At 44.0% G+C, this 23,443-nt stretch overlaps 1 protein-coding gene across 3 annotated transcripts in view; it reads right to left on the reverse strand.

Moving 5' to 3' along the window:
- Positions 1-23,443, reverse strand: part of SRM (spermidine synthase) — a 109,720-nt gene that overhangs the window by 73,927 nt on the left and 12,350 nt on the right. For all 3 annotated transcript variants that reach the window (XR_014962868.1, XM_085609867.1, XM_085609868.1), the window contains exon 2: positions 19,879-19,999. Coding sequence is in view for 2 of the 3 variants with exons in the window: in XM_085609867.1 (XP_085465993.1) it covers positions 19,879-19,999 (121 nt within the window). In the remaining variant the exon portion in view is untranslated. The remainder of the gene's footprint in view (positions 1-19,878; positions 20,000-23,443) is intronic.

Raw genomic sequence — 23,443 nt, forward strand, 5'->3', positions numbered from 1 at the left:
CTCAAGGACAGGCAGACCGCAATAGGCAAACTTCCAGCTGCCTCCCTGGGGCTCCTCCAGGAAACAGCGTGTGCTTATTCTGCCAGGACTGACCCTGGGACAAGAGGCTGACTCGGCAGTTCGAGACAGGGTGCGGTGCGCTGCTCGGGATTCACCGAGCACGCTAGCAGCCCTGAACAAGCATTTACAATGCAATGGTCTCGGCATTGTTAAAGTTAGAGCTATTGGCATTGCTCATGACATTCTTTTTGTTTATGTTTTTGATTTTAAAACATTTAAAGAAACGGCATTGTTGTTTACAATGTCAATAGCTTAATCACTCTCAAATGCGAGACCTATTGCATTTGCACCCACACACAGAGCCACACACCCAGAGCCACCCACACAGAGCCACTCACATAGAGCAACCCACACACAAATAGAGCCACCCACAGAGCCACCTACTCACACACAGTTACCCACACACAGACAGACCCACCACGCATAGAGCCACCTAAAAAAAAAGCCACCCACACACACAGAGCCACATACACAGAGCCACCCACACACACACAGACCCTCCCCCCCACACACAGAGCCACCCACACAGAGCCACCCACACACACACACACACACAGCCACCCCCCCCCACACGCAGAGCCACCCCCACACACACAGAGCCACCCCCACACAGAGCCACCCCCACACACACAGAGCCACCCCCACACACACAGAGCCACCCCCACAGAGCCACCCCCACACAGAGCCACCCCCACACACACACACATAGAGCCACACAGTAACCTCAAAATTTAACACATATTTACTTTTTGCTGGATCAACTGACAAACCCCTCAACAGGCTCTATGAAGATTAAGATTTCATGAGTAATTATTTTTTTTACAAAAGGAAGTGAAGTATAATTTGAAGGGAGCCAGATCCTAAATCTGAGAGCAAAATATATCCTGTTTTTTAGTAGAATAACTGGCCAGACGCTGCTCTTAACATGGTTTGGTAAATAGAGTTAACCATATTTGAATTTAAAATTAGAAATGCTAATTGCGGACTGCTCCGGTTTTATTACTGCAGTTGCAGAGTGAAGTTCAAGCACCAACGCAATATGTTTTCGTATTGCTACAGGAGCCCTGGTAGACATTGTGACACCAGCAATGCGGATAAATCGAAAAAGATTGCTTTACATAAAGAAACGACACCAACATAGCTTCCTATGAAGGACACGGGTATAGATAGATGGGGTCCCATTTAAAATGCACATTGTACAGAAAAAGAGTAATTTAAAACGTAATATATTTTCCATAATAATTCCGGTCACAAATTGCGCCAGGGTTCGAAAGCAGAGAGGCATTTCGGTTAAGAAAGACGGTACACTCGTAGTAACGCTGAGGGCAATCCCTGCTTCTTCGCCTCGCTTTTAAACTAAACCCTCCTCCGGCAGACCTGCTCACGCGAGTCCGAAGATCCGGAGCTTCGTACAGGCCTCGGGTAGGCCGCGTTTCTCAGGCGACGTCGGCGCAGCGTTGACAAAATAGTGACCATGTGGAGGTCACGGGCTGTCAAAAATACATATTTCCATTTACGGGGGGGGGGGGGGGAGGGGTGAGCCTGCTGGTCTACCGACAATAATATTTTTCTACAACTGTAAATGTCTAGTAACCAAAATGGAGACTACAAACACGCTCCTCAAACCGGACAGACCAGATAGAAACTCCGAGAGGCGGAACATTGCCGCCATCGTCAAAAAAGGTTTAAAACGGCATTGAATATCTCATAACGAAACACGTAAATGCCCACCTGCCAAACGTCTAAGGAGAAGAAAATTAAATCCCACTACGACGGTTCCTTTAAAATCACCACAAAATAAAGTACTACCGTCGAACACAGCGGCATAGACTAAGTCTCAATTTCTCAGTATTCTCTTAACCATTATAACCAACATTTCACTACTGAGCCCCCGTAGTTTAAAGCGCTGTGTGGGTGCGGGAGATAGCAAACATGCAAAGTCAATTGAATTGAATCTCCACCTCAAGCGAGGATAGCGATGACGTGATTGTACAAGTGTTGCTACATCACGATGAAGGGATCAAGGGGCTGTAATGCGGTGTTTGGTTGTCCGCCCCAGTGTGCAGCCAAGTCCAGTCTGCAGCGAAAACTCAGGCAGGTGTACGCACACATTACTCCCACATCTCTCATCTTTCAATGGGGTCGCGTTTGAGGCAACACGCGCACATAGAACCTTTTTTTTAATGCTGCTTGCACCTCCGAGGGTGGACTGAGCAGGTATGTAGTCTTAGGCATCACATGCGTAGTTAAGACGCAGATGTAAACAAAATATCCCAGGGAATCGTAGAAGGGGAAGAATCAAAATGCACCTTCGGCCATGTTGGCAGCCGGGCTTGCTGCTCGGAAGCGGTGGTGTGCGCGGTTCTCCCTCGCCGTGATGGAGCAGGGTTTTTACTTGAAAACCAAATACCCGTTTCATTTTCGTATGTTATTATTAAAAATACTACTGATTAATTAATAATTACTAAAGATTTGTTGAGTCTTGTCTAACCAACCTTATTAACAGAAGAAGTACACGTGGGAATGCTATTGCATGGCTACAGTAATAAGTGAACTAAGTTGGTGAGAAAATTGACAGAATAGAATGTTGCTTATGTGATGTTATTGTGTTTTGCGCTTATAATTAATATGCATTAATGGCTTTTGATGTCACAAATGGCTAGATAAATACATACACATAAGGGTATTAGCAGGGGAATAACACTGTATAATCATTTCCATGCAGTAATTATGTTTTGTGTTTCTTTTACTTAAGTTGACCATTGTGGCCTGTTACAAAATGGCTACCACCCGCAGCCTGCATTCGAGTAGATGGAAAATTTGAGAGGAGGCTTTGCGCTGACTGCGACCTTGTCCTCCCATTGAACTGAAAAGCCATGATCATGACGACAAATCTGGGAGAGATACCAGATGCCCCTGAACGTGAAGATTGTTGCCAATCCAAAAACCGACCTGATGAACTTATAATGGTCCCACGAATGAGATACATTTTATCCTAAAGAGACATCCGTAGAAGTAACAAATTAGTTATGGACTCCTAATTTCTATTCATTATTTGAGACTATCAATACGTGAGAAAATCTATCGTTGTATCCCAATGTACCAAGACGACATAATTTCCGCCATTCGACTGTTTCTGAAAGATATGATTGCAACATTTGGAATGTAAATTTGGTATAAATATTAGTAGACTAGAGAGGTCTAGCGCCGCTTCTTCCCGAACCAATGATCAGAGGTCCCGATGCTGACGGAGAGGACGGTGACTCTACATGACGGCTAGAAACTTTAACTATTTTGCTGAGGACCGGTTCTGACTTAGAAAACGACTTTTAGCCAGAATAGGTAAATATGAAAGAAATGATCTTGCATTTAATTGGCTTTTCTTACAATTTTAGATAAACAATATTCTGTTTGAATTACTGTGTCGGGTGGTTATTTTATTGTCATGTTTATTGATAATGAAGAGTGTATAGATGTTTCACCAAATCTATAGCAACTAGTTGATGCCATTGACCTCAGGGTACATGCAGATTGGTTAGATATTGAAAAGTGTTTCCCCTTATACATGGCAAGGATAGAGTGGTAGGTTGAATGTTGGTGTAATGGGCCCCACCAGCGTGTGATGTGTGTGTGCGCGTGTGACTGTGGAATCACTCCGTCCGTGGAAGTAGAGGGGATTCGGAAGCTCCGATCTGAACCAGTTTCTTGGTAGCAGAGGATGGTTTCGATTCATCGACCGCTGGGTTATGGGCCCAGCACGCTTCCGCTACGCCACTCTGCTACTCTGGAGAGTTTAACAATGCCTGAAAATTCAGTTTTGGTCCAATACATTGATGACCTGCTTGTGGCATCAAAAACACGTGAAGCTTGTGAAGTAGACACCATTGCTTTACTGAATCACTTGGCAGATGGAGGATTAAAAGTATCCCGAGCCAAATTGCAATTCTGCAAGAAAGAAGTCCAGTATCTGGGACATAATATTGAGAAAGGCCTGAGGAAAGTGACCATTGACAGGATCAAAATTATCAGAGGAATGAGAGCCCCAATGACACAAAGAGAAGTGAGAATGTTCCTGGGAATGGTTGGTTATTGTCGTCAGTGGATAAGTAACTTTTCCTTGATTGCCAAGCCACTGATTAAATTGACAAAAAGTGAGGTGAAAGACCCTTTGGAGTTAAACCCAGAAGAAATGGCAGCATTTAAAGAGTTATAGAACAGGCTATGTGAAGCTCCTGCCCTAGGAATGCCAGATTACGAAAAAGAATTTGAGCTGTACTGTAGTGAGAGAAATGGATGTGCACTTTCAGTGTTAATCCAGAAACATGGACGTCTGAGGAGGCCAATTGCATACTTCTCATCAACACTTGACCCAGTAGCTGTGGGTTTACCAGGTTGCCTGAAAGCAGTAGCTGCTACATGCACAAGTCTGGAACAAAGTGAAGGAATTATAATGGGATACCCTGTACGGGTATTCGTACCTCATGATGTGGCAATCCTTTTAACAAGGAGCCGGACACAGTTCATGTCTCATAGTCGGCTGACTAAATATGAGAAAGTCATTCTTGGTGCAACAAATGTGAGCCTTGAGAGATGTGTGAATGTGAATCCAGCAACGCTGTTGCCTGATGCTGAAAGTGTGGGAGTGAGAGATGAAGTTGATCATGATTGCCTGGATGTGCTTGATTATTGTACAAAACCAAGACCAGATATAAGAGATCTGCCACTGCCTGAGAGTGATCATGTGTTGTTTGTGGATGGATCTTGTTTGAGAACGGATGAAGGAACACGGAGTGCTGCATATGCTGTGTGTACAGTTTCAGGAGTTGTGGAAGCATCACCTTTGAAAGGAGTTAAATCCGCTCAGGTGGCAGAATTGGTGGCACTAACGAAAGCTTGTAAGATTGGAAGAAATGTGAGAGTGACTGTAATGACTGACAGCCAGTATGGCTTCGGAGTTGTCCATGATTTTGGCCAGTTATGGCTACAAAGAGGTTTCCTGACCTCAAGTGGAACTCCCATAAAGAATGCTGAAGTGGTTGGAAAATTGCTAGAGGCGATACAGCTGCCTAAAGAACTAGCAGTTGTAAAATGTGCTGCTCATGGTCAAGGTGATGATTTCGTCACCGTTGGGAATAAATTTGCCAATGATATAGCACAGTACTGTGCAAGGAATAATCATTCCATTAATCGGAGTAAAGAAAGAGAAATGTCTTCTTGTTCCTTAATGTTTACTAATGCGGTGGGAACATGGGAGGAAGTGAAGCAGTTGCAGGATGAGGCAGGAGATGAGGAAATGAAAGATTGGGTGAAAGCAGGTTGTGCACCAAGGGAAAAAGACCACGTGTGGGTCTATAGGGATGGAAGACCAGTCATGCCCAATAGCATGTTGTCAACAATGGCAAGGATGTATCATGGCCAGGGACACCTGGGGAGGGATGCGATGATAAGGGCCTTTAAGCAGACCTGGTACAATGCAAAATTCAGGCTGTTGGCAGAAAGTCTCTGTCAGAGATGCCTGATATGTCAGCAATTCAATCCTGGAAAGAGAACAGTGGTGAGCCTAGGAACAATAGGCAGGGAAGGAGGACCCTTCACAAGAATGCAGATAGACTTAATTGAAATGCCCCAAGTCAATAGATTAAGGTATGTCCTGGTGGTGGTCTGTTTGTTCTCCTGGTGGGTGGAGGCATATCCAACAAGAAGAAATGATGGGATAACAGTGGCCAAGCTACTGTTAAGAGAATTCATCCCAAGGTATGGGTTCCCAGTGACCATTGAATCAGACAGAGGAGGACATTTCTATAATGAAATCATGGGTTTGATCTGTGAAGCATTGAGTGTACAGCAGAAGCTACATTGTGCTTACCGACCAGAGGCTTCTGGTGGGGTTGAACAAATGAATGGTACCATCAAAAACAGAATTGCCAAAATGTGCCTGGCCACAGGAATGAAATGGCCTGATGTCTTGCCTCTAGTCCTGATGACAATTAGGTCTACTCCAGCCAGAACAACAGGTTTGAGTCCACATGAAATTATCATGGGACGTGCTATGAGACATGCATTTGTACCAGTCAACAAGCTGATGACTATAACTGATGACATGATTTTGGATTACTGTAAAGGCCTGGCTGACGCAGTTCATTCTGTGTTTCACCAGGTTGGAGAAGACGCCACCACACTTGAAAAGAAACCAGCCCATGATCTGAGCCCAGGGGACTGGGTAAGAATAAAAGTCCACAGAAGAAGGAATTGCCTGGTTCCAAGGTGGGGAAGGCCAAGACAAGTCATTCTGACTACAACGACTGCTGTGAAATGTGCTGGAGTGAAAAATTGGATACATGCAAGTCACACGCTGAGAGTTCCAAACCCAAGTGACGGTACTGGAAAAGAATACTTTGAAGAATCAGATTCCAGTGATGATGCAGACAGTGAGGCAGTAAAAAGGAAAAAGAATCCTGAAAAGGGGGAAAGTGAGTTAAGAGAAACTTTCGTCCCACCAGAAGAAATTCTGAAAAGAACATTGCAAACTGCAGAGACGAGCCCAGATTCTGAAGAAGTGCCTGAAGTTCCAACTAACAGTGACAAACACAAAAAGAAAGAAAGGAAAGAGAAGAACATTCCAACAGAAGTGACACCTGAATCAAATGAGGAAATTGGACAAGTTCCACCTGAGATAATTTTTGAAAAAGAAGAGACAGGAAAAGAAAGAGAGGGACAGATTGCGGAAAAACCCCGAGGAGGTGTAGGGAACATCGACAACAAGCTAGGTGAAGGGACAAGTAGACAGCAAGAAGATTGCGTGTCGGAGACCCGAGGAGGGACAGAAGTAGGGAAATCTCAATTGGTGGAAAAAGAGACTGTTGGAGAAAAGGAAGTTGTTGGAGAAGAGAAAATTGTTGATGAACAAGAGACAACTGAGACAGAATCTGATGAAAGTGAAAACGAGATACATGGAGGAAGAGTTCTGAGAAAGAGAACTTGGATTGGAGAAAGAAACAATAAAGAAGGAAGACAAAAGAGAAATGCTAAAGGAGATCTTTGGCCCAACAAGATAATGATACTAAGATATCGACTGACACGAGTTAACTCTTCAAAAGCTGAACAGGTGAACGAAGTGTCAAGTCAAAACCCAACGAAAGAAGAGGAAACAAAGATATCTGAAGGAACTAAAAGAATCAGAAAACCAAACCAGAAGTATAAGTCACCAGAATGGACGTATGTGGCACTGCCTGAACAAGGAGAAGAGGCAGACAGTCAAGGAAGTCCAGAGGAGGCTTTACTGAAAGTGGTTGATGAAGAAGAAGCAGTGGGAATCCTGGGAGTTATCTTGTCCGACATTGGAGAAGAAACGGATGTTCAGGACCTAATACAGTTTGATGATGATGAAGAAACAGTGAAAAGTGATGAAAATCCAAATTGAATAAATCCAAAGAAATTATTTGGAGAAGAAAGAAAAAGAAGTAAAATTAAAACTAATAGATTGTAATAATCTGTTGGGTACTTGCTGCCCTAAAGTTCGGTAGTGGAGTAGAAGAGGCTAAGTCAAAAGACACGGTCAAATTAACAAGATGGCTAACACTGAGAATAATCAAAGTAGATGTACCTTCATGAAAAGATGGTGCAAGATGTGCTGCTGCTGTACAGGATTATTAATGCTGCTTTGGAGCGTGTTTGCTCTATTGATCTCTTTTAGAGTAACTATAGACACTTTAGAAGGACATACTGAGAACAGGACTAACATAGGGAAAAGTTCACAGAAGATAGTTGCAACTAGAACTAGCAATGTATATATACATAAGGATAGGTCAATTAATGATTTTTCTAGCAATGTGTTTTCAAAATTATTGTATGAATACGTAAAGACAATGGATGTAAGGGATTGCTACGTCTGTATGCAATTACCTGCCTCTGTTTCGGAAGGAGTGACTTATCATCATCTTCCGGCTTCGTATGGAATTTCATGTAGTGTGTTGATTAGTATATTTTATCAATTAGGGAAATTAGATTATAATATGTCTAATGTAGATAATATTCTTGGGCAACTGCCTATGAATAAAGAACCGAATCCTGCTAAAGAAGCTAACACTTTAGGTTAGATTTTTATAGAAACTAGAGAATTAACATTAGAATATGTTTTTAAAAACAATTTAACCTGCAGTTTGAAAGAAGAAGAGAAAACTTTCCTAGACATGGTTGAGAGAAGAAGATTGAACATGCACAAGAAAGCAGAAGGGCATAAAATGAGTGAAACAGTGTGGGACATTGAGAAAGAAAGAGAGTTGAAAAACGGAGCCAGTCCAACTATGGCTATAGATGCACCACAGAAAGGCAAACTATGCATTACCAGGAAGAGATCCCAGTATGATTATTATTTCATAGGGACTAGTGAGTGCCATGATACATACTTTATTGCAACCGGATGGGGATTTAGAGGAGGAGAAGATCCAGTTTTTCCGGGAGTGTATTATATTTGTGGGAACAAGGCTTATTACCGTTTGCCTGACCATTGGTTTGGCACATGTTCTGTTGGCCTGGTCTTTCCAAAGATTTTTCACATGGATAGAGTAGAAAATGCTGAACAAACTAATCCATTAACACGTTACAGAAGAGAAACATGGACAGAAATTGTAGGAGATATTTTTGGAGCTTTAATACCAGCAGTGGGAATTTCTTTGAATGCATTTGGCATTCGGAAGCTGTCAACAGTGGTGGATCGCTTGTCAACAAGCACCGCTGGAGGCTTTCTTTTGGTAAATACTGAAATGGTTGCTTTACGCGCTATGGCGATGCAAAATCGACTTGCCCTTGACATTCTATTGGCAAAAGAGGGTGGAGTCTGTGGAATGCTGAAAGTTCAACATTGTTGCACTTACATTCCTGACGAAAGCAAAGATCTAAAGGTCTATATCAAAAACATTACTGATTTGCATGAAGAATTAGTACCACTGGAAGCTGAAAGTATCTGGACTAAAATGGCTAATAAGATGATTGCTATTAACAATTTTGTAGCTAAAATAGGTAGTACCATTTTTGGTAAGATATTATTTCCATTAACATGTGTAATTGTTGCATTATTAATTCTTAGATTAGGGTGTATGTGTTGTAGATACAGAAGAAATAAAAAGAAAATTACACGAGAAAATGTTAAAAAGAGACAAAAGAAACCAGAAAGAGATCCACAAGAAATAGAACTAGAAGAATTGAGGGAAAGCATGTATATAGAAACTAAAAGAGAAGATGATATGGAAACAAGAGTTTAAAAAATGAACAAGAGATATTTTTAAATTTTTTCAAAAGGGGAAATTAAATTGATTTTTGGGTTTTGATTTTTGTGGTGATAAGATATCACCAAAGGGGGGATTGATGGAGCAGGGTTTTTACTTTAAAACCAAATACCTGTTTCATTTTCGTATGTTATTATTAAAAATACTACTGATTAATTAATAATTACTAAAGATTTGTCGAGTCTTGTCTAACCAACCTTATTAACAGAAGAAGTACACGTGGGAATGCTATTGCATGGCTACAGTAATAAGTGAATTAAGTTGGTGAGCAAGTTGACAGAATAAATGTTGCTTATGTGATGTTATTGTGTTTTGCGCTTATAATTAATATGCATTAATGGCTTTTGATGTCGCAAATGGCTAGATAAATACATACACATAAGGGTATTAGCAGGGGAATAACACTGTATAATCATTTCCATGCAGTAATTATGTTTTGTGTTTCTTTTACTTAAGTTGACCATTATGGCCTGTTACAAAATGGCTACCACCCGCAGCCTGCATTCGAGTAGATGGAAAATTTGAGAGAAGGCTTTGCGCTGACTGCGACCTTGTCCTCCCATTGAACTGAAAAGCCATGATCATGACGACAAATCTGGGAGAGATGCCAGATGCCCCTGAACGTGAAGATTGTTGCCAATCCAAATACCGACCTGATGAACTTATAATGGTCCCACGAATGAGATACATTTTATCCTAAAGAGACATCCGTAGAAGTAACGAATTAGGTATGGACTCCTAATTTCTATTCATTATTTGAGACTATCAATACGTGAGAAAATCTATCGTTGTATCCCAATGTACCAAGACAACATAATTTCCGCCATTCGACTGTTCCTGAAAGATATGATTGCAACATTTGGAATGTAAATTTGGTATAAATATTAGTAGACTAGAGAGGTCTAGCGCCACTTCTTCCCGAACCAATGATCAGAGGTCCCGATGCTGACGGAGAGGACGGTGACTCTACATGACGGCTAGAAACTTTAACTATTTTGCTGAGGACCGGTTCTGACTTAGAAAACGACTTTTAGCCAGAATAGGTAAATATGAAAGAAATGATCTTGCATTTAATTGGCTTTTCTTACAATTTTAGATAAACAATATTCTGTTTGAATTACTGTGTCGGGTGGTTATTTTATTGTCATGTTTATTGATTATGAAGAGTGTATAGATGTTTCACCAAATCTATAGCAACTAGTTGATGCCATTGACCTCAGGGTACATTCAGATTGGTTAGATATTGAAAAGTGTTTCCCCTTATACATGGCAAGGATAGAGTGGTAGGATGAATGTTGGTGTAATGGGCCCCACCAGCGTGTGATGTGTGTGTGCGCGTGTGACTGCGGAATCACTCCGTCCGTGGAAGTAGAGGGGATTCGGAAGCTCCGATCTGCCTCGCATCCCGCCTGCTCTGAGCGCCCCCGGGCAGAGCTCGCATGCTCTGAGGCGCTGCCCCTGCTCTGGGCTCGGCTGCCTGCGGCTGCCTCCCTCCCCCGGCTCCCGGCCCCTGTGCACACGTGACTCGCCCAATTACACGCTTCCTCGCTGCTAATTTCGCGTCGGGTCTTGGAAGGGGCTGTCAGGGAGAGGGAGTGGTGGCGGGTAGGGGGGGGGTGAGGCAGACAGCCCGCCCCGGCCGGGGTGGATGAGGGGAAGGCACCGGGACGCGACGCCACATGTAAACACACTCCGCTGCCGCCCTCAGTGTAGGCGCACGTGTAGCCTGGACCGCCATCCACCGCGCAAAAATGGAAGCGCGCTCGCTGCTTTGTTGATTCTTTAGGTCAGTGTTTACACTGCTGCGTCTTGTCACCTCGGTGCTAGCTTCGTTTGCTATGCCCGTCCGATCGCAATGAAGGACAGTTATTTTATTAATAAAATGGTTCAGTAGCTGTCACGAGTATCACGAGTGCTTTGTGTACAATGGGGCCGATGCACGTGTGCGCATCTGCTGCACAGCCTGCAATCTTTGGGCATTTCAAAAAAGGGATTTCACACCAAGCAGTAGAATCTGGTGCATCCACTGGATTTGCAGTGCACACAGAAACGGAAGTTGTAACAAGCACACCACTGCCTTTCTCCGAGGTGAAGCAGAAATGCCTCGGAGAAAGGCAGCGGCATTTTCGGATTCGGGGGCGTGTTTTCGGATTCGGTGGCGTGTTTTTCTTTTTCTCTCAAGCCCCTCTTCTCCAAGTCATTAAATCTCGCGAGCGAGACTGCGCAAGCGCAGCCTTCGCTAGCCGAGACCTAAAAACAGCAAGCCCAAGCCAACACACATCCAGACAAGATACAGGCAAAGACACGACTGCAGGCAGTTGTCCGGATAAACGCCTCAGCGTGGTAGGAGGATGTTAAACCAGTATATGGAGTACTGAAGCAGAGTGCTTATTAGGACTAGCTGGGCGAATAGAACAGATAACGTGCGCACCTCGCAGCCTAACGAAAGCGATAGCAGGGCACACAGCCGCGTAGGGGCCGTACAAGGAAAACAAAGAAAAACTAGAGAAAAGGAGATGTAAAGTTAACCCCTCTGGAGGCAGACGGACTCAGCACAGGCTCATACGGGCGCGATACATGCGGTGGGGGGGCTGAGAAGCAGAAGGGCACACTTCTACAACATGAAAGAGGGTGTCTGCACTAGCCCATCGGTCTGCCTAGAATCAGTGAAGCTCCATGGTTGAATCGTTGGTGGAGAGCAGCTCACGGCCGGCTTCTTAGCGGGCTGCCATGTTCCCAAGCTCCGCCTATCCTTGAACTATTTCTTATAGTCTGTGGCTGTTGTGTTAGATTGGAGATAGAAGCATTGTGGCTGTAGATTTGGATACTGGTGCAGAGTGCTTTGTTGTGCTCAACAGGTCTGCTGATGACACCCAACTTTCAATGAAAATCTCCACCCTTGAAAATATTAGGTCTCTTAACTCAACTCTACAAAAAACTCAAAATTGGTTGACCTGCAACCACCTCAAACTGAATACTCTTAAAACAGAATTTCTTTTATTGCACCCCCTAAACAATCAATTGACATTGCTGAATGGATGAAACTGTCGACAGCCCTCAATTGCATTCCACATGTTATAGATTCCAAGAAATCAATGGGAATAGCGCTCAACAAGAATTTGAACATGTAGGAACACATCAGTTCAGCCACCAGAAGAGCTAACTTACAAATGAGCATTTGAGGGAAAAGTAAACCCTTATTGCCTTTCGATAATTTCAAACCAGTTGTGCAAGCCCTGGTAACCTCCAGGTTGGACTATGGAAATGTAACCCATTGTGGCCTTCCTAGATCAAAGTTGGCCCCCTAAGGGGCTGTAAGGCTTATTACTGGATCTAAACGTAATAACCACGTCCCACCGGATATAAATTCACAAAACTGGCTTCATTTCGAGGCAAGAATTCAGTTAAAAATTGCATGAATGAGACACAAAGCCTTACATTTCAACAACCCGAGGCACATTGCACAAAAACTGGAGCTATCTGGCGGTGCAAGAACCTCAAGTAGCATGACGTCCACGCTATTGAAACTGCACAAATTTAAGAAGAAGAAAACCTACAAATCGGGCACTGCCCAGAGAATCTGGAATGCCCTACCTTCTGAAATCAGAGTTAACCTTTCACCTGTGGTTTAAAAAAACAAGTGAAAGTACTATTGTTAAAAAAAAAACCTGCTCTAGCTCCCAGGATCTCTGACACAGATAATGCACACAGGCGGCACCTGCGATCTGTTGCCTGTCACTATGGCTTGTCCTGTTTCCCCTGTAGGACTAGAGGGAGTTTCTCACCCAGTCATGGTACTAGTACTTCCTATATTGTTTTGTGTGACTCTTATTACTTTCAATTGTCTGCTGTACCTGAGCTTCTATAAAGTGCTCGGATACCCACTTGGGTCATGTTTGCGCTATATAAAACTCTAAATAAATCAATGTACTCCCAGTACTGTTTCCCCTGTCCATTATTCTTGCTTTCAAATAACTCACCCCCAGTCTCCTGCCAAAACGAGGTTGACCCCTAAGCCCCCCGTTCCCCACGTGCCTTGATGGAGACACTCTGTCTACCTCTAATCTAGAGTGTGCTGCATATTCTAGCATCAGGCATAAACATTTGAATGACTATAAGGAAATTCTTGTAGCGAATGTACTCTCATAGTTGCCCCATAAGTGCCAAAGACTAGACGTGGATGCAATATGACATTCAGTAGATAGCTAGTAATAGACAGGCATTTTGTCTTCATTGTACCCAACTGCAGGGCGAGACAGTAAGAAAGGACAATCTAAAGCCGCACATTCACAAAAAGTGACCAAAGAGCCAGGTATCCTAAAAAGAACACACAGGAGCCTCCACAACTGCAGAGCAAAGCCCACTCAGAGCGAAGCTTAGCGATCTCGCCAAGCATGTAACATGAAGCTGATTGCACACAGTTGCTGCCCAAGGATTTCCCGGAGTATATAATACCGTTCATCACAGGTTAAGATCGAAGCATGAGCATAAAGACTGCTGGAAATTAAACTGAGTCTGAGCCTATCATCAACGACACAGAGTGAGACACAGAAAAGTATTTATCTGCAAAAATTATCCTGCATCTTCACAGCCGTTCCAACTTTTGTCTTTATCCCACTCATGCAGTTTCTTGGTGTGAGGTAACAGTACACGGCCACCTCGCCGACAGTTCCACTTCCCTTCACACAATATGGTTGGCTTCTAAGAAAATATATAAACCTTCTTCCACTCCTCACCTTGAAGCTCCCTTCTCAAGTCTCTTTCCTATTTCTTGTGAGTTAGCAGACTCCCTGGGTGCTCACTAACAAGTAGCATTCTGCGGACGATGGCTATTGCACTCCTGTTGTGGTAAATGGCACCCCCATTAATCCACTTCTCATAGTCACTGAGCTCTCTCGAATCACTTTCCTTCGCTGTTGGGTGCAGCACCTCCTCACGCACCTGCAAGAAGTGAAACCTCTTAGGCTCAGTAAGAGCGCATGTACATCTTTAAGTGCCTCCAGTTATACGATCCCATATTTTTTTTTAAGGATCTCTGTGTAGGTGAGCCCCTTTCCCTCCATAGCTTAAATCTACCCCAGTCTGAGCCCAGGCGGCGCTTCTGGAGTATTACAAAAGGGCCAAAAAGTGAAGGAAACATTGTAGTTGTTTTCCTTTGGCTCACTTTACCGCATGCCAAGCGTGGGGACCTAGTATCCCAGGATGAGAGTGAACTCCAATTCTTCTGTCTTTTTTCCAATCAGGGCACTAGCCATAACGGGATACCTGCTATAACATACGTGAGGAAGCAGCCCTGTTTCCCCCTTTCAAAAAGAAACTTCAAATGCGCAGCTTGATAGTAGCAAATTACGCTGAAAAGGACATCTCGCTGGTGGCTGATGCTTACATTTATGTGCGTTTTTCGGCTTTTTACTTTTTTAAATATAATTGTCAATGGTAGATTAGAATTGCTTAGTTAGAATAGGTGGTAGTGATATCATCTGGCTGTAGAACAGCAATGTAAGCAGTATCACCATCTTGGTCACTGCTGTTCTGACAGTCCAAGGGATGGAACCCACGGTCTAGGCTTGTAGTTCATGACTACGGTAGGTCAGAGGTGTAAAATAATCCAAATACCCAATCTGTGCATTTAGTGTGCAATCTAAATATGCAAGGAATGCCTTAGGTGACCTCTTCTGAGCGTATGGGGCTCAAAGTGTGGCTGTGAGTTCTGGTGGTAGTTCTCGAATTCCTGTATATTGATTTAAAACCTCTATCTTCCAAAATCGTTCCAACTCAGACATTAATGGAAGGAGAGACTGGACAGGTTTGTCACTTAACACCAATTTATCGTCTGCAAACATGGTCTGCTTGAACTCTTCCGCCCAATTTTTATATTACCATCATGTCTGCTCCAGATTATAAACAATTCCATTATTAGGACTATAGAAGGGGGCGTTGGAGGGGAGCCTGGTTTTGTACCTCTCCTGATATAAAGAGCCTGGAATGTTATATATTTTACCCTAAGGCCAGTTCTTGGATCCACATATCTAGAAAAGCTGTGCCCCCAGACCCGGTGATGCAATTGTGCATTCTAAATATTGCTATTTAACCCTATTCAATGCTTTTTTTAAAATCAGCTAAGGAGAATAACAGAGCAAGTGTAAGACTTGTTGTCACCACACTGCTTTCTCTATAAAAACAAGATTGGTCTGGGTCCGTCAACCCTGACATCAAAGAGTCCAATATATTGACGGGCTGCCCGTGAATAGATTAGCATCTAAGCTTAGTAGTAATATTGTCCTATTTGAGCTATTCAAAACAAGCATTGGCAAAGCAAATAGGTCTTTGCAATCTGATTGCTATTCAGTATGGCTAAAAACATTGACAAAAGCTAAGGCATCATAACATGTGTGATAAGCCCTTCTCGGCCGAGAACTAATGAATGAGAGACCGCATCAGCTAATGTTGCCCATCAGTGCAGTAAAAACAGCACCTTTCCCTGCAACCAAATGTAACAACGGTTATCAATATGTAAAAATCTCACAGAGTTGGCCTACCTGTCCTGTGCTTCATGCAGGTGCTTTTGGAGAATGCTACTACAAGAAAGCACAGAAGGAAGACAGAAGCTATAAGACAACTGAGCTAGGTTTTGGTTTGAGGTTTCAAAATGATCTTGGGCTGAGCCAGACTCGAGCCTTTAGTAGCATGTGCACCTCTTCCCTGGAACAAGGGCCCTAGTAAAAGTTTGTTGTACTGTAGTTTTGTGCTGCTCATTCTTGGGGCACCTAGAAATTACCAGAGCCAAACTTTCTGGCAATAATACTCACGCACCTAGCATTTATGAGTGTCTGTGTTTGCATGCGCAAGCACATTAAAAGCAGACTTACTGGCTTTGCCAGTGCTTATCTATGGTACATTATTAGTTCTTGTTTTACTTATGCTTTTAATTCTGGTGATTAAAGTTTTGCTTTTCCTGTTTTAGAGCAATGGACGTGGAAAGTATTCTGAATAATGCAACAGATATTGCTCAATAAAACAAATAAGAGCATTTTATAAACATATTCTGCATGAAGAAAGCGGCCTGCCCCTTGCCTTGGATCAGATGTTAAAAAGGCACCCTAAGGAAAGATCCTTTATACCATTCATATAGTCTCCTTCATGTCTCAGGAGAGGCTGTTCCTCCAGGGTAAAGGATGTTTGTTGAACGTTCTCATATGTTATCGCACAGTCAGGGAACAAAAAGCATTGGCAATACCAAGCAGTCTTGTAAGTACTTTCCGAAATAGTGATTTTTCAAGAATTAGAAAATGCACTGTATTTGTATCTTTACAGCAGTAATGCTATCCTATGGAGAAAAACATACACTGCATACGGTCACTTGTCAACAACTTACAGGACTGTTTTTCTTGACTTAAAGCTAAGTATGTGGCAAGATCCAAGACAGCACCAACAGGTCACCTCGGTCGGCTCTGGGGCGTCCGGGTGTAGAGGTGCTTTTCAGCATCGGGTGCCCTGTTAAAATCAATGGGAAATGGTACCCGTCAAAAGAGGTTGCAAGCAGGGACTGGAGGGGCCAGTACAGTTGAACCCACAAGGGGGCTTAGGTCTTGAGCAAGCAGGGACACCATCAGTCCACTCTAAATCGGACTGGGGGTTTGTGCGAGTGGGCCTTTGTCCACCGTGGTCGCGCTGCTGGAGACTCTAGCGGTTCTAAGCCCCTGCAGAAAGAGGATGCAGGCTGCAACTGGGGAACCAGTCTGGCCAAACCCAAGGGTGGGCTCAGCTTTGGAGGGTCTCAGGACCACGTTGGCATCGTCGCCTCCCTCGGATTCGAGCTGTGGAGCACAGGTGTAGGGGTGCTTTGAGGCGTCAGGTTGCGATCGGTCCGAGGCTCACTGTAGGTCTTGGTGACCTGGTGAAGAGGGGAAACAGGGCAGCAGGACCACTCTCAGTGCTGGCCTGGTGGATCCTGGTGTTCCTCGGCAGTAAGTCCTGCTTTGCGATATTGGTGTCGGGGCTGGACCACCAACCTGCTCCTAAATCCCTAACTACCAGCATTCAACTCAACTCCATGTGGACTCTACATTCTAATGACTAAATAAACTTAGCCAACAGTAGTTACCTCAGTGAATAACTGGTTCTTTTGTTATTCCCAATTGAGGCCAAAGTGAAAAATCACATCTTGGCTTGCTCTGTGTGGTTTGAGTCAGGACAGGAGACCGATCTTTAGCAAACAAATGGAGTGCTAATGAGCTTTCCTTATCCCGATCTCCGTTTTCCCCCCAAAAGAAAAATGTTCCTTGTGGATTGCACTGTTCATCATATCATTAGCAAAGCAGATGTATATCCGGTATACAATAAATGGAAATACAACATTCCTGAAAATTACCTTCCTGGTGTGGTGGTACCTTTCATTTGAAACCGAATATGTATGTTACATCTTATTAATTTATGCAAACACCTGGTGACCACCAACACAACTGTTTCCTATTTTGCTTGACAAATTGACAGCTATTAAGAAACTGGTTTCCACTGGGATGCTAAAGTGCTGCATGGGGCAAAGCAAATGGGTTCCTGATGTCCAGCCAGAACTCCTAGCAGGAGGCACAATACTTATGAAACAAAGTTCAGTTAAGGTCCTTGAATCTAAAGAGGGGTCACACCAGGGTGTTCAATATGAACTTAATACTTTTGGAGGAACAGAAAAGGCACATTCTATATGCCATGGTTGTAGGCATAACATACAATCCTCTCAAACACAATACATACATGTCTGCTTTCTAACTAGTGATGCACCATACCACACAAAAAACATTGAGCGTTTTAAAGAAATATCCCTTTACTGTACAAGAAAACTATCCAAATTAATAGAATTACTTTGTTTCTTTTGGGAAATGAATTCTGCTGCCCTTCCCTAAAGCAGACATAATAAATATGCACACTCTCCTGCAGAGTATTTTACATGCTGAACATTAATTGAGTTTGGCATTCATTAGGACCCAAAAAGTAGAATTTATCATTGTATTACTGAATGAATTAAAGGGGATTGGCAGATATACAAAGATGTATGGCCATGACTAAAACTGACTGATGCCCTCCTGTCATTGAGACAAGGCGTTAATAAAGATTAGACCTTGTTATTTTACCTATTCTCATAGCCATGTAAACTTACATCACCCAGAACATGACCTCTTGTTATAAAGAATAAAAGATTATGCAGGTTAACCTGAAAACAGAAGGTGTTCCCTGTAAACCTGAGGGGACACAAAGCTAATTGTTTCAGGGCATTAGTTGTAGGCATGGAATTTTACAATGAGACCAAATGTTGTCACAAACTAAAGCACCTTCACTTTTTGAGGGAAACCCGATACCCACTAGCTTGGTTAAAGGAATGTGCACCTACAAAGTCATATGTCTTTAGATCAGAAGGAGGCTAGAACCATATCTTGTGCCTTGCAGTTCCAGGGTCACAAAGTTGGTTATCCGGGTACTTTTAGTTCCTTTGCACGCATTTACTCTCATCATGCCTACTATTCTTCCATCTGAAGATATATTGATGCATTTTGATTCTCTAGTAACTCCTGTCCAATAGGTAGGAAGGGTTTAGGGCTTTAGACTGAAGACGACGATAATTAAACCCAGGGTGCCTCAGGATTGCACAAATATATTTCTGTATGGCGAATATCTTACACTACGCACCACCTCAATGTCTTTCTTTAGAAGGATATATGTTTTTGAGCTTGGTATAAGAAAAATCCCTCTTTGTTGCAGCATGTGACATTCCACAGAAGTAGCTCCTAAATGCACTTATCCAGTGTAGAGAACCCCTTGGCTAGAGGTCCTGGCTGAAATGGAAGCCTTTTCCCCTATTCAGGGTATCTTTCCACTGGAATCTTGCTTTTCTGGTCTTCAATCACAATGTTTGCCAGCTTCTGGCCTACCTGCACATTTTCTGTCAGATTCAGATTTTCTTAACTCTATACGTCTCCAATGGCATGTTTTGAAATTTCCTCATTTAGGAAGCAGAGCAAGAAGTGGTTCCATTTAATCTCAAATAATCCTCCACTTTCCCTCAGTGGTTTGAAGAAATTATGACTCTTTCAGGTTTCTTGACACTGTTCTCTTATTTATAACCAATAAAGCCACCATTTCCGATTGCCTTTGCTTCCTATACACTAACATTTATCTGGTTCCTTTTCATTTTTTTACCTCCAATTAAACACACTTCTGGTAGGTTGTGTAGAGAGGACACTGATAAGCTTTGCGCTGTGCGGAGATATTGGGCAGATGAGGGACTCATCTGCTGTAGACTATCCAACCAGGCACTACAGTCCCTCAAGTATCTGTAGTATACTATTCGAGAAACAAACTATAATCTCCACCATGCCTACTGGTCAGTGGATGATCCTAATAATCAGCCCAGATTAATCATTTTATGGTAAAGAAAGAAATCCTAGGCTCCAGCCCAAGAATAAACCAAGCTCACTGGAATCATAAACCCTTGTTAAGATCATCACAGTTTAACCCGCACAGCTCCATTGATCCATCTCACCTTACGTGGGTTTGGGTGACTGCACAGAGGTAAATTGGCAATCATTTCTTGGTAAGAGAACTCATCCCGCTCCGTACACTGAATGACACCATCTAGCACCAACACATTTCCATAGGTCTTACTGAAAAATACAAAAGAGAAACTAGAGTTAGCAGAAGTGGACACATTCCAGGACCCCCCCCCCCTACACAATACCTACATATTCGAGCTTCACACGTCTCATGCTTCAGAATTCTTTCACACATTCTCCCCACTGACAGAACAGACATAAATCTCTTTAAAGGAGCTTTAACTAGCACAGTGTGGCATTGCTCAGAAACTGAGAACACTAAACGCTGCAGGAGATAGCAGAAGCACTTCTGCTTGGGGGCCTTTAAAAAAAAAATTGTAGACTATACGCCAGGGTATTATGAAAGACGGCCTTATTACAACTATAAGCTCTCAGATGTAGCAATTTAAAAATAAATAAAATTCACAGTAGCTTTAGAAGAAAGAAAAGAAACAAAAAACACAGCGTCATGGTAATTCTCATTTGACCACAATATATGCAATTAAAGGCTGAGATCCGCAGCAGTACCACTCATAAGGCAGACTCACTGAACACCACCAACTGGACAAGGAATCAAAAGATTTGTAAACAGCATTACCACGCATGTAAGTACCACACAAGCCATTACAACGCAGGTAAGGTTTTTTTTGGTAGGTTTATTACCGCACAGGTTAAGTAATTTTTTTTAATGGTTTTAAGTGACATAACCTTAAAGCGAAATATATACATACTTAAAACACACGCATTTTAATATTTTCCATTACAAATAAGTATTCTGTTATATTTTTGGGTTATCCCTCTAAGAAAAAAGGTTAGTAAGTGATGTACAGGTTGCAGTAAGCGGTGTTTAAGGTTCAGGGGTGGGTAGTAATGGGGTTTTCAGTTTCAGGGGTAGGTAGTGTATAGTGGTAGGAAGGAGTTTTCAGGGATGGATACAAGGGGATATAAATATATATGTATACCCACACACACACATATTCAAACATACCGACAGATATTTAAACATTGGCAAAGCCATAGGTCTCGCCTACACGACTGTGATTTAGCCATATTGTAAACCAATGTGGCAGCTGTTCAGCATGGCTAAAAGTTAGAGGCGTGTGGTAGATTGGAGTGGGGTAAAATGTAAATGTAAATCCAGTATTTGCAAAGCGCGAACAGCTACCTGAAGGCATCCAGACGCTGGGGGCCGTTAGGAAGATTAAGTGAGCTATTGCCCAGAGTCACATGGTGCTGGGTTGACCTGCCGCCGGTGCCGGGGGTCGAATCGTGAGCCCCAGATTCCGGCATCAGTAGGCCTGGCCGCGGCGCCACACCTAGACTGAAGTACTCCTGAGGCACAGCCGGGAGCGCTTTTTAGAACTTGTAACTTGTTGATTTTAAAAACTTGTGTGGTGTATACTGTGTCACTGCCCCCCCCCCTTCCTTCACTTGATCGTGCCTTTGTTGGGCTGATCGCCTCTCTTTGCCCCAAGCAGCAGAGCTAATCGCTGCAGCGGGAACGCCCAGATTCGCCGCCAACAGCCAGTGAGCCGGTCTTGTGGCCACGCCCACTCGCTCGAGGCCACGCCCTCTTTGCCTACTTAAACAGAGCTGATCACGAGCTCTGGTGAGATCACTACTCCTGAGGCACAGCCGGGAGCGCTTTTTAGAACTTGTAACTTGTTGATTTTAAAAACTTGTGTGGTGTATACTGTGTCACTGCCCCCCCCCTTCCTTCACTTGATCGTGCCTTTGTTGGGCTGATCGCCTCTCTTTGCCCCAAGCAGCAGAGCTAATCGCTGCAGCGGGAACGCCCAGATTCGCCGCCAACAGCCAGTGAGCCGGTCTTGTGGCCACGCCCACTCGCTCGAGGCCACGCCCTCTTTGCCTACTTAAACATGTGCATCTCACGTACGCGCAGCGGACGGGCGCAGCGGGCGCGCCGTCAGCGCGCCGAAGGCGCGCCAAAGGCAAGCCCGTCTGGGCCCGTCCGGGCCCGGACGGACCCAGGCTCAGGGACTCTGCCAGATCCACCTCCCAGTCGTCTGATGTACCTAGCAGACACGCTACTGGAGCTCCGACCCGAAAAAAACCTCGGCTGTCGATATATTCACGATGCAGGTAAACCCTTTATAAGCTGCACGCGTTGCTATCCATCCACTCAGACCACAGCCAACCCCAGGCTACAGCTTGGTCTCCTCAACTGCCGTTCCCTCCCCAAGCATGCTCTTGAAATCAATGAGATGATCCAAGACCAAGGCTTGGATGCATTATTTCTAACAGAAACCTGGCTTTCTGACAGCACCGATGCGGATGCTGTCTCCGCCCTCCCCCCAGGCTATCTCATCCAAACCCTCCATAGACCAAGAGGAAGAGGAGGTGGGTTGGCCATAATCTACCGGGAACATCTCACCTGCAGAACCAGTGACGCCCAAATTGATGACTCCGAAAGCTGTCAATTTTCCCTTCAATCCTCCCCGACGCACTCCCTTTCGGGACTCCTAATCTACCGGCCCCCAGGTACTCTTGGGAAATTTCTCAATGCAGTCACCGAAACGGCTTCTCAACTAGCCGCCTCCGTTTCCAACTTTCTCATCGTTGGCGACCTGAACCTCCACTTTACAGATCCCACTGACCGGTCTGCCTCTGACCTGCTAGCGGACCTTTTGTCACTTAATATCAGGCTGGTCAATAACGAGCCCACCCACGTTAAAGGACACCTGCTAGATCCCGTCTTCACTAATGCCAATATCACCACCAGTCCACCTTTGCCACTGCCATGGACGGATCACCTTTTAGTCCCCATTTCATGGGAGGCCCCCACTGTTACCACTCAGCCTACGAAAATCAATGTCACTGACAGACGATGGCATAAACTCATACCATCAGAATGGTCGGACATCCTCTCCAACACTATCCCGGCGCTTTCCTCCGACGCCATAAAGGCCGATGAACAGTTTCGCTCCTGGATCACTTCCTCTCTGGACACCCTTATCCCCAAAACCGCCACCCTCAGACACAACAAACGCATACCCTCAGCCCCATGGTATACTCCAGAGCTCAAGTCGCTACGGCAGGACTGTAAAAGAGCTGAACGATCATGGAGGAAGGAAAAATCCAACGCTAATAAGGACGCTTACTCCACCTCCTTATCAGCCTACAAATCTTTGATCGACAAGACAAAAAGTCGATTCTTTCAGGAACGAATCGAAAAAGCAGCCTGTTCAAGCAAAGAAACCTATACCATCCTGAAAGAACTTCTTAAGGTCCCCGACCCCGCACCTAGAAATCCCCCAGATCCAAAGGCAGACCAGGAAAAATGTCACCAGCTAGCCAGCTTCTTTCAAGAAAAAATCCAAAAAATTCTTGACTCCATCCCTCCGACTAATCCGAGCGACACTGATGATCCCCCCGACACTGGGATCGGTCCGCGCCTAACCTCCTGGGGACAAATAACCAACGAAGAAGTGGAGAACACGCTCAAATCCATCAAAAGCGGATCCCCTAGGGACCCCGCACCGCTACGAACCCTCA

The sequence above is a fragment of the Triturus cristatus genome, chromosome 1_2 (assembly GCF_964204655.1).
Source record: "Triturus cristatus chromosome 1_2, aTriCri1.1, whole genome shotgun sequence".
NCBI classification, from domain to species: domain Eukaryota; kingdom Metazoa; phylum Chordata; class Amphibia; order Caudata; family Salamandridae; genus Triturus; species Triturus cristatus.